General features: G+C 40.0%; 1 protein-coding gene across 1 annotated transcript in view; it reads right to left on the reverse strand.

The window, feature by feature from the left end:
- ATP9A (ATPase phospholipid transporting 9A (putative)) overlaps positions 1 to 18,544 on the reverse strand; it is a 2,147,009-nt gene that overhangs the window by 528,350 nt on the left and 1,600,115 nt on the right. The window contains exon 21 of the mRNA XM_044090027.1: positions 10,215 to 10,359. Coding sequence (XP_043945962.1) covers positions 10,215 to 10,359 — 145 coding nt within the window. The remainder of the gene's footprint in view (positions 1 to 10,214; positions 10,360 to 18,544) is intronic.

Genomic DNA, 18,544 nt, shown 5'->3' on the forward strand with positions numbered 1-18,544 from the left:
TGCTAGCTGCGTTTGCACCCTGTGCTTGGTGAGTCACTGGTCAGCCTATACATTTTTTCCTGACTTGTTTCTTTAAGCAATACTTCAGCTATGTTCTGCATGCTGCCCCTCTCTTTACTATGCCCTAAGTGCAGCACCTTTGGCTTCCCTTCACTGAACCTTAGTCATTAACACTAAACCCAGATGACCAACTTAACCCCCTTCCAAGGCTCTCCCTATCATCTACCATCACTATCCTGGACTTTCTGTAATCTGTGAAGAGAATGTTTCGTTTTTCTGTGCTCACTTCAATGTCCAAAAGAAATATTTTTCAGTCATTTTCCCCCTTCTACCTGCTGACCATTGAGCCTCCTTCCTACTGGGAACCCATTCAATAGCCAGTGGAAGGGAGTCCCCAGATCCACTGGGACAAGAGGCTAGAACTGACTCGGGGGGGGGGGGGGGGTTGTAGGCCATCATATAGATTGACATTGTTCATGTCCCGACTGGCATACTGGCTATGAAAATGATTTTTGTTGGTCAATGCCCTCCCCTTGTGATGTCAATGAAAGTACTACCTATGGCTTTTTCTCCACACATTTGTTCTTCTGCATGAATCACCTGCTTGGACAGTCAAATCAACGTCTTCCCTGCACTGGCTTCCTGCATCTTGACATGCCTCAGTTGAGGCCACATCAGCAGAGCAGTGGTTATAGCTGGCTGGTCCACCCACTCCTCCCCAGATGGACATGGCTATTCATCCTGGCTGGGCCATCAAGCACCTGAGGTACTACTCAAACTCAGGTCACCTAGGCTCTAGTCATGGCTTCATCTCTTTATGCCTCTGTTGCAGGCTACCAACAAATGCATTTTGAAGGACTCTCAGAAAATATTAATTCAGCTGTGACACATGACCTTCATGACAAAACGAGACATCAAAGACAGATGTAGATGAAGCAATTAGCCTCTTGTCCTAAAAAGTGTATTTGTAGGTACTAACAGTGAATTTTATTAAATGATTTATGTTCTTTAGAAAATAAAAGGCATCACTCTTCTACATAAAAGGGAGAAGGATGAAAACAACACTCCTGCTGAAAGGCGATCCAAGTAAAAAAACACTGACTGGATTCATGTAACAACACTCCTGCTGAAAAGCGATCAAGTAAAAAACACTGACTGGATTCAGGAATACATGGGACAGAAAAAAACTCTAAGGAGGAGTGCTGCAAGAAAAATGTGCAGTTTATCATGTAAGTAAGAAGTAGAAAAGGTAACCAGATGATTATATGCTTTTGAAAATCTGTGTACTGTGGACCTGTACTTAGCCCCGAGAGGCAGCTTATGAGCCCAATTTTCACTTGTAGAGTTTACTAAACTCTGTGACCTGAACAACTGTTTCCTCTGATTAGGGGGAACTTCCTCCTTTTTATTTTGAAACAGCTAAATAGGAAACATTCCCTTTAATGTGCTTTTACCAAGGCATGCTGCTGAACTGTTTCTGGTTCAGTTTTGGCAGATCTCACTGTTTTAAGGTTCAGCTTTCCATTACACACCCACAACCCCCAAAGTGATGAGTCATGGTGCAGGCAAAGATCCAGTATGTGGCAGGCCAGTCCAACAGGAATGAGTCAGACACGGGGGTGGATATGCAGAGAGGAGGTCTGGGCTGGTCCCTTCAATCTGAAATGCCAACTGACTGTCCACATACACACAAAGGCCCGTCTATAATGCTTCCAGTACAGAAACTAGTCATTTACATTCATTTTTATGTGTGCGCTGAGTTTGACAACCAGGTAAACCCCCCTATACACAATAATGTCTATTCAAAGCTGACCTAGGAGCTCTAATCTAATTAAATAACTTACTCGGAGGTACAGTGTATAAATGTATAGTGTGGGGACCTAATGCAGGTCTGCAGGTTGTAGTTATATTTGCAGCTTGCCACCTAATCCAGTATGCTATAATGCCAGTCAGTTATGGAGTCTACACCCTAAGAAGGCATGCAATCATTTTCTCAAAGTAGTGTTTGTCCTTTAAAGTGCCACTATATCACATCACAAATATGTCCACTTAGCTTACCTTGTTGCTACAGCAGTGTGATGTGGGACCCACAGTACCTCAGGCCGTATTACTTTTTTGTAAACGTTTTCATGTTTCACAACACAGGCTGGTCCTAACGGTATGTACACATCCTTGCAAACAATGCCAATAGTGCTGCTGAAACAAATGCTTTTTTTGTAACACTTGGAAACAATGTTTCTTCTGATATGACCAGCAGTGAAGAAGGTGATGTCTAGATTCACTAGTTTAGGAAACCGTTTTCATATTTTCTTCCTAAAATGAGATGCTATTGAAAAAAGTGTTTGGCTCCTGCCTAGGTCAGCAATGCACAGCTGAACTGCGAGTGATAACTCAAAATATCCACATCAAACACAACATCCCTGCTGCACCAAGACAGAGCTCCATTAGCAGTGTGCTACTGCTTAACCACATAAATGAAGTGACATCTGTCCCTCTGTAGCTCTTATAATATCCCTATTTTCCCAATGCTGCGCACCAGTGACGTACATATATTCTGTGCATGATTGTTTATTTGCACCTCTGGTTAGACAGCCCCGACTGAAAAGGACCCACCTAGATTTATTACCAAATAAATATCTGTAAATAAAGCTCTGTATACCTTGCTGCATAACTAGAAATATTTCTGACATTTGATACGTGACTGAGGTCCAGCTGGCAATGGAATTAAATATTAGTCAAAAAACAGCATTTACTCTGTGGTTAAAGCTAACTGCCAGGGAAAAGTCTCATTTGTCTCAGTATCCCTACTCTCATTTTAGCCCCTAGAGTATATATACTGTACTGCTCTTTTACTACAAGCCTAATTAGGGCATTTTTCACATACTATATGCAGTCTGTAGCTTGCTGGTGAAGTGGTCAGTTTTCTGCCTGAGAAAATGATTATCCAAGCTAATGCCTGAATATACACCACTGAGAGTTACTCAGCAAGTCAAACACTGTGCCTCTGTCTCACCCTTCTAAAAGAAGGATGCAACATGAATTGATGCATGTGGCCAGCTAATAGACAAACAACTCCTTCTGTGTTTGTGCTATGTGAATGTGACTATGAAATAATCAAGAAACTATGGCCAAAGGTGTGTGTTATGAGTGAGAAAGCTTCATGACTGTACTGTGTTACACATGTACAGCCATGAGTCAGGATATGAACAGTTGCTGGAGTCTAGAATCACAGCACATCTTTTCCTTCTGGCTCAAGAAAGAGCATTTAAGCAATAGTCTTCATAAAGCTAAGGAGTGGTCTGTCAGAGTTGGTGACCCCAGGAATGAAACGTATGACTCTTCTTTGTTTGTATGATTAAGTAATACAAAATTCATGGACTGTGGGGGAGATCCTTCCCAACTGTATGGGAGAGACAGAGTGTAGTAAAGGCAGTTAAAGATAAAAAAAAAAATTAATAAAAATATATGGAAAGATCATTACCTTCTGCAGAGGTGGAATGCAGCATAGTTACATTTTTACCATATTCCTCAGATTTTGAAACGGACTGCAATTTGATTCCAAACTGACTACCGTTCAGTTTTTCCTTATCCTATTCTACAATTATCAAATTTTCTTTCCATCGCTACAGGCAGTGAGTGGAGCTGTGCCTCCAACCTACGAAAGAAACATTATTTTACACATATCTAACTCCTGTGGCAAACAAATCAAGGGAGCTGTTCATCTACTAAGGACTTATTAAGCTGAACAATGACACTGCATGAGAGGCAGACAACTTTAGACCAACTTCTTCTGCTGATGGAATTTATTCATATGCAGTTCATACAAAGTCGTCGGAGATGTGGTTGGGGTAGTGCTGGAAAGTATAGGAGGAAAAAAACAGCAGCTTCACTCTAGTTTACAATCTCTTCTCTTTTGAAACAGAGTGCATAAAATCAGACTCAGAACTGGAATCAGTGTGTTTAAGGAACACAGCCCTGAAAAGGAGCAATGTAGGCATATAAAGCTTATGAAATTAATGGGCTTAATGTTTCAAATGTTGCACTATAAGAACCCATTTCTCCAATACAGAATTGTGTTCTCTTCTGTACATTAATTTACCATATCAAAATGGACAGGTAGTAGAGTGGGCAGAACTACAGAGCCAGGTTCCACATTCACATGTCACCACAGCTCATAACATACATACATACTGTATTATGTATATATATATATATATATATATATATATATATATATATATATATATATATATACACACACATACACACAATGTGGATATAAAAAGTGTACACACCCCTGTTAAAATGCCAGTTTTTTATGATATAAAAAATGAGACCACAATAAATCATTTCAAAATTTTTCCTTCCTTTAATGTGACCTATATCCTGTACAATTCAATTGAAAAGTAAACAAATATGTTAGGGGAAAATATAAAAAATAAAAAACGTACAATAAGCTGGTTGCATAACTGTACACACCCTTAAATTAATACTTTGTTGAAGCACCTTTTGATTTAATTACAATATTCAGTCTTCTTGGGTACACACCTGCCATCAATTAAAGAGACTCTGATTAACCCCAAATAAAGTTCAGCTGTCCTAGTAGGATTTTCCTGACATTTACTCAGTTGCCTGCTACAGCAAAAGTCATGGCTCCCAGAGAGCTTACAAAGCATCAAAGGAATCTCATTGTTGAAAGGTATCAGTCAGGAGAAGGGTACAAAAAAATTTCCACAGCATTGGATATACCATGGAATACAGTGAAGACAGTCATCAAAAAGTGGAGAAAATATGGGACAACATTGACATTGCAAAGAACTGGACATCCCTCCAAAATTGATGAAAAGACCAGACAAAAACTGGCCAGGGTGGCTGCCAAGAGACCTACAGCAACACTGAAGGAGCTGCAGGAATTTCTAGGAAGTAAGGTTGTGTACTACATGTGACAATCTCCCATATTCTTCACATGTCTGGACTATGGGGTAGGGTTACAAGACCGAAGCCTTTTCTTACAAAGAGAAACATCCAGGCCCAGCTAAAATTTGTAAAACAATACATCAAGTCTCCCAAAAGCATGTGGAAAAATGTGTTATGGTCTGATGAGACCAAGGTTGAACTTTTTGGCCACAATTCCAAAAGGTATGTTTGGCGCAAAAACAACACTTTGCATCACAAAAAGAAAACCATCCCCGCGGTGACGCATGATTGTGGTAGTATCATGCTTTGGGGTTGCTTTTCTTCAGCTGGAACTGGGGCTTTAGTCAAGGTGGAGGGAATTATGAACAGTTCTAAATACCAGTCACTTCTGGCCCAAAACCTTCAGTTGTCTGCTAGAAAGATGAATTTGATTTCACCTTTCAGCACGACAATGACCTCAAGCATACATCCAAATCAACAAAAGAATGGCTTGATATACCTTATCTGTAATGCATGTAATCAGTTTACCCAACTTCAGGAAATCTGCATATACTGTAGAACACCTCACATGAAAAATTTAGGTCTAAAAGATGCAATCTGAACAATAAGGGCCTAGGACAGAGCCCTGTGGGACACCCTGACCGTAACTAAGAATTTCACCTGTTCAATTACTGTATGATACTTGCAATGTTGTAAGTGTTGAGGGTTTCCAGACAGTTACTGTTTATCCATTTACATCTTCTGTTCTATCGCATCTTAAATTAATCATTGCTCCCGTCTGCTCCATCATATGAATTTCTGCTGTAGGCACTTCTGCCCATGTACAAATCCATAACATGCCTAATGAGCAGGAGCAGGATTTGTCTCTATCATCATCAGATACGTCCAATTCCTTTCCCTCAAACTAACTACGGTTAAAGTACTATGGCACTACAGGAGGCATCTGCACCTGACCCAGGTAGTGCATTCATGGAAGTCAGGCATGCAAGACAGAGCTGATTATGCACCAATAATCAACAGTTTCTATTCACTCCCTCTCTTTCTTTTAATGTACAATATGCACTGCACATCCAAGAGGGGTGCCAACAATAACATTTGGCTGCCTCTGTTCCTGGAATGCCAACAAGAAACTTATTGTCATTGCACTGGTACCATCCAATCATATGAAACTTGTCTGTGCATAAAGGAAATTGTTCACATCAGACAAAATATTTTTTCTGAATGTGGTATTTCCGTGTTGCACAAGTATGCCACCCCCTTCATTTTTATCAGTCCTGTTTTCCTTTTCCCCCACTTTCACTAGACAGTTAGCATCTGATTCTCGGTTATCCACCTCAACTTTGGCACTTACTAGGAATCTGGGACTGCCTAATCTCTTTCAATAGAGAGGAGTGGCAGAGACTGGGAACTGTGAGAGACAGTGAGTGAGGTGTGCAGTGCACATATTTGTATCTCTCTCTGCATAAGTCCATACAGACAAGAAGATTCATACATTCGTACTGTTCCATGTGCACACTGCCTGATATCTTCTACTGCCATTCCAGATTAGACAGATGCCTGAAAATGACACATTTCTCCAACCAGTACAAAACAGCAGCCATGAAGCACATGAATCCAGACCTTAAGATGAGAGAGCTGGATTTGCAGAGCTTCATCCCATCTGACATCCAGAGTTACTTATAAGCCTAGTCACAGGCAACAAGCACCAAATGCAGAGAGTTGAATGTAAAAAGGCCAGTTGTGTTTATTCCATCTTTATGTGAATGTTGTTTTAGTACATGTGCAGATTTTCACAGCTGAGACCGTCAGGTTTGACATCCCCTTGTGACAATACAGGTTATGGAACCTCAGTGTGATTTCATCACACCTAAAACAATGCTTATGTTAGGAGACGCACTGTGTTGACCCCACCACATCCCAAACCACAGCCAAAGGTGACAATACCAGTACCATCCTTCTGAATCACGGGCTGTCTCATTTTATTATATTCCACCTCAGAATTCTGCCAGTTTTTTGCACTGCCTTACAGTGTTTGCTCACTCTGAGAACTTCACATGTCTCAATGCACCTATCCAATACAGGAATCTATTACTACTTTTTTTGGCTTTAAAAATAAGTGAATACACAAAAACATAATGTGTGGCTTTCTGAAGTCTTGTGATATTTTAGGCTGTGCTTTTTATTTAACTGAAAAATACAGTAATGCTGGTTGGTTGGAGGATTCTAATACTAAGCAGCAAAGACTTATCATAGTTTTCTTATGTGAAACAACTCTGCTACCTGTACTTTTTATATGAACAATGTACATGGCAACATGTTAGCATGACAGCACTGATGCCTTACACTTTAGTCCTCTAGGCATGCAGTGGCTTCTTTGTGGAACGTTCATGTTATCCCCACATTTACAAGGGTTTCTCTTTTGGGTTCTCTATTTTCCTCTCAAAGTCCATAGACATAACTGTTGATGTAAAATTGTCCTTAATTCAATTCCATTTTATAGTCATATGTATTAGATACAATGTCACACACTACAATGAAATTCTTATTCTGCAAATCCTCCAATAACATAACACATTAACACAAAACAAAAATAAAAAAAAGAATTTCACTCCTTCAAACACAAGCCAGTCTATGGTGCTGGAGGGAGAGGCAATGGATGGCTTTTATTTACAAGCCTAATGGCATAAAAAGAACACAGTCTTTCAGACTTGTTGTTCTAGCTGCTAAGTTCTTGTAACATCTCTGATGGTAATAACATAAACAATTTGTGCTGTGGATGAGTAATATCCTTAATATTATAGGCCCTCCTGAGAACTCTCTTGTTACAGATGTCCTCCAGTGCAAGGAATGTTGTTCCAATGATATGCTGTGCTGATTTTATCACCCACTGTAAAGCTTTATGGTCACATACCGTACTGTTCCCAAACCAGACTGTAATGGAATGGGAGAGGATGCTCTCAATTGTACATCTGTAGAAGTTACTGAGGATAGTACTTGACATACCAAAGTTCCTCAACCTTCTCAGAAAATACAGACACTGCCGGGCTTTCTCCACCAGGTCTATGATGTTTATAAGTTCAAGTGAGGTCCTCAGAGATGTTAATACCAAGAAATTTAAACGTAGCCAATCTCTCCACCTCAGACCAATATACCGTGGTAAGTCCTGTCCTCTCTTCCTCTGTATATCAATAATCATCTCTTTCATTTTACTGATGTTGAGAGAGAGAGAAAGAGAGATTACTATCCTGACACCACTTAAGAGTAAGTGGGTGTGCCCTGCAGTGGAATAACATCCTATCCAGAGTATGGTACCTCTTTTTTAGCACAACAGCCTCCAGCTTGCATGATCTGAAGTAGATAAAAGTGAGTGCAGAAATTTGCACATGTATGTACACACACCTGCATGTTTGCGTGTGTTATGTATGCATTGTAAATGTACATATACAAATGTATATACATAAACATATATGGGTCTACTTTACATGGTCGACTCTTCAGAAAGTTGACTTTCATATGGCCGAGACCATATGATCGACTTTCAAAAACCGACCATGTAAAATAAACACATAACACATACCAAACACTTACCTTTCAACTGTACCCCCCCCCCCCATGGGGGCTCCATCCCCACACCCCCTGTAACTTAAAATATACCAACTCCGAGATCGCACTACAGTGCGGAAGAGGAAATTTTCCCATTCCGCACTGTACGGAGATAGCGGTTCCCCATGGTCAGCTCATATGGTCTCGGCCATATGAAAGTCGACTTTCTGAAAAGTCAACTATGTGAAGGGGACCTATATATATGTATGTGTGTGTGTGTGTGTGTGTGTGTGTGTGTGTATTATATGTATACTTTCTCAAAAGGCACATTTTGGGGCTGTTTATTCTTTACTGTTGTCCTCCTAGACAGCTTTGTCATATTGCTACTGCCTGTATTATAGGAGTATTGTAATTTTTTTCCCTTTTCCTGGTGTGGGAGTGCAAAAATAAGTGTTTTAGACCAGGTACTGAGGAATAAACAGGCAGTGTTCTCTGGTTAATGTGCTCATAAAACAAAAGCACCAGCCCCTATGTTTGTTTTTCCTTTTTTCCGCTACACACCACATATTTCAGCTCCTTCCACTATTTATCTAGTACATCTTTTGCTTTCAACCTTATACTATACCATATAGAAAAAAATCCCTAGATTCATAATTACAACCTGTGCAAATTACACTACCATGTATATTAAATTCATGTGCTAGGTTGGCACTGACTTTTATTTTGGTCACTCCATAGAGGATGTACACTTTCTACACTCTTGTAAAGATGACTGCCAGCAGATCTGTTTTATTCTCTGAACCTGTTCAGCTGTCTTCTGCACTCCGCTGGACAGTCTGAACACTAAGTCCCTCTTCAGTTCAATGCACTAATCCTGGTCACCAAATGTTAAATCCATTCAATAAAATGTCCAGTTCTGTCAACAATTTTAGTAATTTTTTGTAAGTACAGCACGTCTGTAGATTAGCTTGCCCGACTAGGGTGTGGTATGACCCCCGTTTACTACTAAGGCACAAGTAGCACTGACATCCATCTGTAAAAGACTGCTTAGGATGGACAAGTAACCAGTCATGAATTAACATATCAGTGCACTCCCAAGCTGACGACACCATGCTCCTTTTCTTCATTGATGGTTGTTGCTTTACATAATTCAGGTAACATATCATGACACCAAGCCATTCCTTACAGTATTAGAGAGAAGGCACATGCATGACATTCTGTTAATCAGGTATGTGGAGAGACATTACAGCATCCACCTGCATCTCGAAAGCCTGCAGTTTTCAAACTGGGGATGAAGCTTGTTCTAGGAATCAGATGTGCATTACAATGCCTCATTCCTCCCCAGGTTAGGAATACTGTCCGGGCTCTTGCCCTTCCTTTTTGTCCATGCCTGGGGAAGGAATATGGTCAGAGGCCCATAATCTCACCCTTCCTCCTGTCCTTCCTCAAAGAAGGAATACTGCCAGAATCAAGAAATCTTCACCGTGTTGCTACATTCTCATGGAAGGAATGATGTCAAGATACCTGATCATCCCTCTGCGGTGGCATTCTGGGAACCCAAGTCCATTCTTGAATCTTAGGTAATACCACTGTAGAAAGAAATCCAAATGCTGCATCAGTGGGACACCAAATATGTTCCTCAGAACTGCAAACCAAAATCGAAACATAGCCCCAAGTGACTGTCGATCACTAAAATTTCAAACTGCGACAATGTCATTTTCAATAGTATCAGATGTGCTTTTCTGCTTGCTTACCTACTGCACATGTTAGCTTTCCAGTCCGCTCTTGCAGTAATCGTACAATCTGGGCTTTCTGTGTTGGTGCACACCGACAGCACACAACTGCAGGGCATTGACAGGCCAGCTCCATAAACTCATACTCGTAAAACTTCAGACATACCTGCAAACAGTAAACAGAGCACATAAGTGACATACAGACTGACAGAAGATTCAGTATGAAGGTTGATGCCACAAAATCATCAGGGACAGTGCAACTACTCAAAGTTATATCAACATTCTGCTCTGCATGGTCACTACCCCACTTGGTACCACTCACCTGATTGGCATAGTTTAGCAAACTATTGGTTACTCTCTTCTGACACACAGGCTCACCCTGTAAACTCTAAGTTGATATTTGGGTGGGTCCTCTACTTTGGCTTTAACACATGGAAACACTCATCCTTAGCCCTCTAGATTTACTGTTCTAAAAAAAGAATCTCAGGTTAAATGAAAGACTCCCATGGGCAATGCATAACATCTCTTTGTCAAAGTTTAGTGGAGTAAACTCCTTAAATCTTTCTAGTTTTGAACCCTGGTTGAAATTAGATCTTAAAACCCACAAACATGTACACACCAAAAGTACCAGAATATAAAATTACACACTTGTTGGTTTATGACATAATGACTCGAATGAAAGCATACCACAACAGCTAGACACAGTCCAGTAAAAGTCTAATATACAATGTTTTCTAAGAATACATTTTAAACTTGACCATGATCCTTTTTTTTTTTTTTTGATACCTTACTTCTTCCACATTGCCTGATGACAATCAGTCCTCTCTGCATGCAGCGATTTTAATATCTTGCCTCTTCCCCATTGCCTGATGGCCATCAGTCCTCCCCGCATGCAGCAATTTTAATATCTTACCTCTTCCCCATTGCCTGATGGCCATCAGTCCTCCCCGCATGCAGCAATTTTAATATCTTACCTCTTCCCCATTGCCTGATGACCATCAGTCCTCCCCACAAGCAGCGATCACAGGTTTTATTGTTGGGTGGTTGATTTGAAAGCCTGCATCATCGTGGGGATATCCGATGCCCTCCCTGACGTGTGTTTGCTTCCACACATATACAACATGCGTAAAAAGACTACAGCACCAAAGTGGTACTACAAAACTCACATCCACAGTCCTGAAGCCACAGTTGTCTAGGAGCAATTTTTGCCAAATGGGACCACCATTCCCCTACCAGCCAGGATGAGAGGACCTTTCTAAGCTGCTCACTTCCATAATCCCCTGTCTGGCTATTCCAGCACCTGAGCTACTAGTCAAACTCAAACTGCCTGGGTCATAGTCAGGGCATCATCCCTCTACAACACAGAGAAAAGGGCAACTTGTCTGTAATCCATGAAATGTTACCTAAGGAAAGAGTGGTCAAGCACATTCTGAGATATATGCTAGGAGAAAAGAAAATCCATATAGATGCAAAACCAGAACTGGCATCCTCCAAGAGGAGCTTCTCCATCTTGAGCACAGAGAGGAATACAGAATCTCAGAAAAGTCTGAACAGGTGGATTGCCTAATTTTATCTCTCTCTTTACATATATATATATATATATATATATATATATATATATATATATATATATATATATATGTATGTATGTATACGTATTTGAAAACAGGCTTACAGCAATGAACAGGCATTACAGATAGAATTGGTGCAGTCTTTAGCCTAACACCGGACCCCTACAAGCAGCAAAGCCCCACCTTGATGCATTTGTTCTTCCTGTGCTATGACAAAAACATTCCGTCGTGTGCACAGAGGACTTGTGAAATACTGAAAGTGGAAGTCTCAAGCGTTTATTGTGAGCAGGACTTCTCCAAAATGAAGACGAGGACAAATGTCCTCCATCAGATGCAAAACAGTGTACATGGTAAGGGCATTCCTAAAGGTCAAAGGGCTTTCATTTCAGGTTGTTGAATTCAGCTGCTTTATTCAGTTCTCAGCAGGTAATAATAATCTTTAAGAATCTCCAAATGAAGTGAGAGGGGCTTAGAATGGAGTGGAATTGATATCATATCAGGCTGAGAAATCAAGAATATGCAATGACTGGAGTGGAACTGATCTTATCTCTGTGGGAGAATGGTCTAGCAGGAAGGCAATGGGAACCATATTCATTATTCAAATGAAGAATACCTCAAAGGAAAAAGACTGCTTAAGCAGCAGGAATAAAATGAAGTAAGGTCACATCCTTCCACAGGACTTGATAACCTTGATTAGTTTTTTAAAGAGACATTTGGTTCTGAATTGCATCTGCTTAGTAGATTACCTTTGGCTACAATATTTTTGGAAGCTATGAATTTATACTGTCCCAGTCTGTTGTTAAGGGTCATGGAATAAAAGAAAAATGATGTGGGGTTGTTTCTATTTATGCTTTTTAAACGAGGAACACTGAGATTCCTCTCACTGTCTTAATATTACTTTAACCTTTAGATTGGCTGGTATGATGTTGTGGCAATCTAAGCTGCAGCATGTGTGTGTGTCTATACATGTGTGTGTGTGTGTGTGTGTGTGTGTGTGTGTGTGTGTGTGTGTGTGTGTGTGTGTGTGTGTGTGTGTGCGTGTGTGTGACTTGGAGAGCGGGAGACTATCCTGGAGGTATCCTGAACCTTGTTGTAGAAACTTTATGGCAGGATGTTCAACTAAGATAAAACAGCGGCACTCAAGCTGTTTATTCTTCACAGGAGAATTTTACCGGTCTTCAGACAGTCATAATTGTCATGGGTGAAAATACCATACTCTCTGATGTGGGCCAAGACACCTTAAAAAAATTCATTCTGCATAAGAGGCTGAGGCCATATTTTACTGCCGGTTTGCTGCAGGTAGGGGCACCTTGCAGGTCTTCTCTCACTTCCCTTCTTAACTTTTTATTACATATAATCTGTGTGAGCATCTGAGCTGTTTCATCTGTATGAAAAAGATTTTTTTAATATCAATTATATTGTATCTTAATGGGAAACGGAGAAATATAGTTCTCACAAGTCTACTTATTACAAAGTTAGGTATCGCTGACACTTGAGAATAGCCCTTAGTAAATCTGCTTTCTGATGTAGGCTCATGGGGACAATGCACTATTATCTTATAAGAAACACAGTCAATGAATAAAGATCCCAAAGCAGAAATGAACTGACTCAGTCAGGAAAGGTTGTAGTATGGATCTGTAGATCACACAACCAAAAGAGTTGTGGATTACCTTATAGATGCTTCCAAAGTATGCTAATAAACCAGAAAATGTTGCATTCACATTAATATTTTTAATCTACCAAGATTATCTAGATTATAGATGAGAGCAGGTCCTTGCTGTCAGAGGTGTGCTGATGAGGCTTTAAGTACATATTACATTTTCTGACTAGCAATGTAGTAAACATTGGCTGGACATGGTAGTACTTACCCTGATGCTGTTATTTATTTATTTTTTCACTTAAGACAGACTGAGACACCATAGAACCTGCTGACATTACCGATCTTGATAGCCAAGCTCTCAACCTTCCAACTCCAAAATGAGGAACATTATCTCTTATAACGTGGAACAAATGGGCAAAATGTGGAACACTTGCTAACCGCTAACAACTTCAACTAGGAAGCTCACAGGATGGTTAAAATGTGTTATTTTTACTTACAGAAAAGTTGTTTCATGACTTAATATGATTTTGTTGTATTTACCATGGACATCAGTTACAAAAATGCCCAAAACTGAATATGTGACAGACTCTTTCAATGTGGAACTTTGAGGAACATGAACTTTTTAAGAGTCCAAATGAGGAACATTCTTGTAATGAGGTACACTTGAGAGGTATGTCCGAAAGTGGAAATCTGGATCCCTACCCCATGGGTAGTACGTTTGTTAATGCAATGAAAGAGATTCATTCTGTTAAAACAGCAACAAATAAGAGGAAAGGTGACATGCTTAGAACTTATAGGAGATCATCATGCCTAGGCGTGTTCAAGATTTTGTTGACAGTATATGAGATGCCTTACTCCTCTGTCGTGTGTGAGGCCTAGTAGACTGCTTAATGACACTGGGGATAAATCCATTCTGAGGCTTAAAATCAATGTTATTTCAAAGTGTTAGCACACCGAGTGCGTTTACAGAAAATGTTTTTTCATTTTATCCTTGTGATGAAAAACACTGTTTAGATGTAATAATTATTAATTGCAAAATAAATCTAGATTTACATTTGTCACGACTGCAAACAATGGTTTAGGTTTCAAGTCGATTGGATAGTTGTTATGATATATCTAACTAGTACTATACATTCTAGTCCTTCAGCATTCCATGCATTTGCAACCCTGTACGAGTTTTAAACTGAACAACATGATCTATATCTCTTCTTTGTGATGCTTTTCATTCAGTATTAACAAAAGCTGTGACATTAAAAACATCCATCTTAAGTTGTTGTCCTAAAAAATATGAAACTGAAGTTAAATTTAGCATTCTGGCACATCAAGAGCCTTTAGCCGTGTGCTGCCAAGTCTTCAGCCCAAGTTCCAAATGTTGAAAAAATTCTGGTTGATGAAATTAGCAGTGTCACCTTTTAGGGAATGATCAAGGGACAGTTGTACATGGCTGACATCCTAAGTCTCATGTGAGACAGTGGGGGAAGACGATCAACCTTCACCAAAAAGGTTACGTCTCTTTAGATTCTGAAATTATGGACAATTCTGCTGGGGAAGCAAACTGTGCACCATACCATTTAATAATTTACTGTGACCCTCAGTGGTACCAGAAAGGGAAGGTAAAACAGGCATTGCATAATCAGCAGACTTCTGACACGGTGTTTAACAATACAAACTCTAGACCAAACACGGCATCACAGACCTGAAAGGCTAACTAATGCTATCCAGTGACCACTTGTAATCTGTTAACAATTTCTTTAAAGGTTATTAACTGCAGCATTGAAACAAACAGGGCTGAAAGTCCAAAACTGAGGCAAGTGGAAACCTGGGCCTGACTCAAGTTCAGCACTTAATGGACAGTGAAAGGAGTCAATCTCCTGGTTCAAGTTCAGACCCAGTGGTACTAACCAAGAATGTGGCAGCCTGTTCTCACTTCAGACTGGTCTGGAGGCCACTTTAAATAAAAGGAAAGGACAGCTAAGCCCTTCAGACTTGCTCTCGCTAATAACTGCACTGTGATGCTTCTGACTTACAAAATAAATTTCCAAAAAGAAAATACCAGCTGCACGATGAGCCAGGTAAGAGGTCAGGACAGCTATAAAGTGGGCAGAGATGCTGCTGTGGCATTTTTTATAGAAGTCAGCAATCTTGGGCCACCTGGTGTAATGCTTAGCATTTATCTGCACACTGCTGGACACAATATGTACAAAAAGCTTAAAAGCTTTGCTTCTAAAAAGTACTGCTCAAACAGAGAAATGCAGACATTCTGCACATAGTGAGGTGAGATGTATTCTGCTTCTTATTAATACAACTATCTAAATGTACTTGCTGTGTAACTGCACTACTGTTTACCATCCCTGGGCGGAGATTGAAATTGGTCACTTGTGATCAAGTGCTCTCAAATAAAATAAATAAGCTCATTATCAGTAAAACAGACATGTATACACACAACTCTAGGGCAATTTACTTGTATAAGCCCCTACTGCATTAGTGTGAAAATGTGTACTGTTTAAGCTTTTAAGTGGAAAACTGTTTCCTCCTCAATCCACCCTCTCATAGGTGCACAGTAGGCTAACGATCAAAATGGTCCCTAAAAACCTAGACGTAAAATTCAAATGTGACCCATAAATTTGATTTATATAAGGGGTGTTTTACTGACTGTCTCTGTCCATCAGAACTAGACCAGTGGTGAATTTCTGTTTACCTATTTATTGGTCCAAGTTGTGCTTAAATAGGGATCGGGAGGAGCTCTGCTTCACATGGATGAGGAGCCTGTTCCAGAGAATGGGAATTATCTGAGAAACATATTTGTCTCTCCAACATGTTCTATTTATGTTGTAGGCAAAATTTAGGTTTTTTAACCTAGTAGTTCTGACGCTGTTTGTTTTGCAGATGTGCAAAAGGTTCATCAAAACAGGGGTCCAGGGATGCCTTGCATGCCAGGCAAAGATCACCTCTCAGAAGTCTGCATGATACCGAGTAGAGAGACAGGGTTTTGAGGCGAACAGTGGAGGAAATGGTGTTTACTCCCTGTATTCTTTTTGTAAAAATAAAAAATACCACAACAAATAAAAGCCACGACTGTTTTATTTACATATATACAAAACTAAAACAATTAAGAGCTTTCACCAGGCTTACACTAGGCTTTTTCAGAGATGTTTTAATTTACAAGTAGATCAGTTTAAGTAATAAAATCATCAAACAAATAACCAATCAAACAATGGGACCAATAAAAGCCATTAACATTAAAGGCAAAGCCAAGTCTACTTCTACTCATTATATACTTTGTGTTGGTCGAATTTCTTTGTTTTCTTTTTGTAAGGAGCCTCTGTGGTGTTCCAGTTGCTGCATGCCTTGGATCCAATAACTCACAGGTTGAATCAGATGGAAGAAGAAAACACATATTTATCATTGTAGTAAGTACATAACTTTCATTTTCTTTGATGAAACGTCATCTCCTCAGTCAAGTGCTGAATTCTTCATGGACTTCAATAGCTTACTCCATTTCATAGGATCTGTGTTTCCTCGTGAGTAAAACTGCCATCAGCCTGCATACAACTGCTGCTTGAAATGTTAATGTTTTTCTTACCTAAACTCTAGATTGCCGCATTAGTCTGTGATGCTGTATTTGTATGATACTTTATAGCTTTTCCTGCACCTGATAAAAGTCTAGACGTACTGTTTTACAAGGAGGGCTAGAAGGTGGTAACACTATTGATTGATCAGGCTTGGCAGCCAAACACATGAGCAAAGACGTGAATAGACCAAATGGACTAAGCACCACTACTTACTGTCACACTCTGCATTTCTGTAATGAAAACTGTCAGTTCATTCTGGGATATGGTTTGGAATACAGAGGTGAACAAAGTGCACTAATTGGATATTTTAATAAATTTAGTTACAAAAATAGCACAGCACAGACTAGGTAGTTGGGTTGTAGCATTTAATCATGTGTCCTTTCAGTGAGGCCTGATAATTCATACCCCATCTAAAGGATGGGCTCATAACTGTCAACATTTTTTGTATTGGGGGGGCTAACCCATCCCTCAAGTGCAATGTACTTTGCCCTCTGCACAGTCACACCCATAGTTAATGTAACCAACAGTGAGGGTGTACAACCTTGAGTGATTATAAATGATGTAGTTTTGAATCCATTTTCAGGACCAGGCTCAAATTATTGGGTCCAGGTGAAAAGGGACACAATGACTCAAACAAATATAAACTCAAAACTGAAGCAGTACTTAAACAGTGAAAAATATGGCACTTTAGCAGTAGATGGCCATATTCTGAGGGGTCCACTGCAGTAGTGCATAATTCCACTGCCACCTTACATACCTGTTTTAAAAATATCACAGTCCTCATGTTAGTAGGCTATACCCATTTGACCAATGCACTGATTTCTATTATTAGAACTGTGGGATGTCTACATTTCTTGTCTCCATTTCTTTCCAGTTTCTGACACAGTATGACATCCCTCCTACCCCTTCATTCAGTACCTAAGAAGCAGAGTCCCTTCAAAACATAACTATGGTCTTCAGAGCCATGTCAGGACCAGCACAGGTGCTGCCTAGTCTGCACAGGCCAGAAACACAAATTCAATGGCTGTTACCATTGCCAACACTTAAGCCCCTTAATCTGAAGTAGGATGACAAGTCCAAGGCCTTCATTTGGCTCATTGCGGTAATGGCCAAAACAGTTACTGAAAGATTCAGCACAAGAGGAAGACTATACAAAGTCTAAAGCCCCACAGGTCAGATTCCTCTTTGAATTTCACTGAGGGCACACTGGCCTCTGCTTCTAATGACTGTGAACCTGAGCAGGCATACCATCCAGTATGACACTGTATGAGATGATTTTTCACTGTCATGCATGGCATGAGTGTAATTTTGTATGTTTACTTGCTTGAGAAAGGCTCACACATATATACAAAATACAGTACTTTGCTCAGACCATTTTTAGATGGAGATGGAAAGAGAAATGGGTAAAAATGTAAAAGGGGACCAAGAAAAAAAGGAACAAAATAGTGAAGTAACAGATTAAGTGCTGTGTACAAGTCACTGTTTAAGGACAGAGAGATGATGCTGTGGGGTGGGGGGTGAAAGAACCAAATGGTGGAACGAGGTGGCCACTGTAGTCTCGCTAATACTGTACCTTAATCTGTTTAAATCCCCTTGGATTATAAACAG

This window comes from Protopterus annectens, chromosome 12.part0 (assembly GCF_019279795.1).
Source record: "Protopterus annectens isolate FY-2018-M chromosome 12.part0, PAN1.0, whole genome shotgun sequence".
Lineage (NCBI taxonomy): Eukaryota > Metazoa > Chordata > Ceratodontiformes > Protopteridae > Protopterus > Protopterus annectens.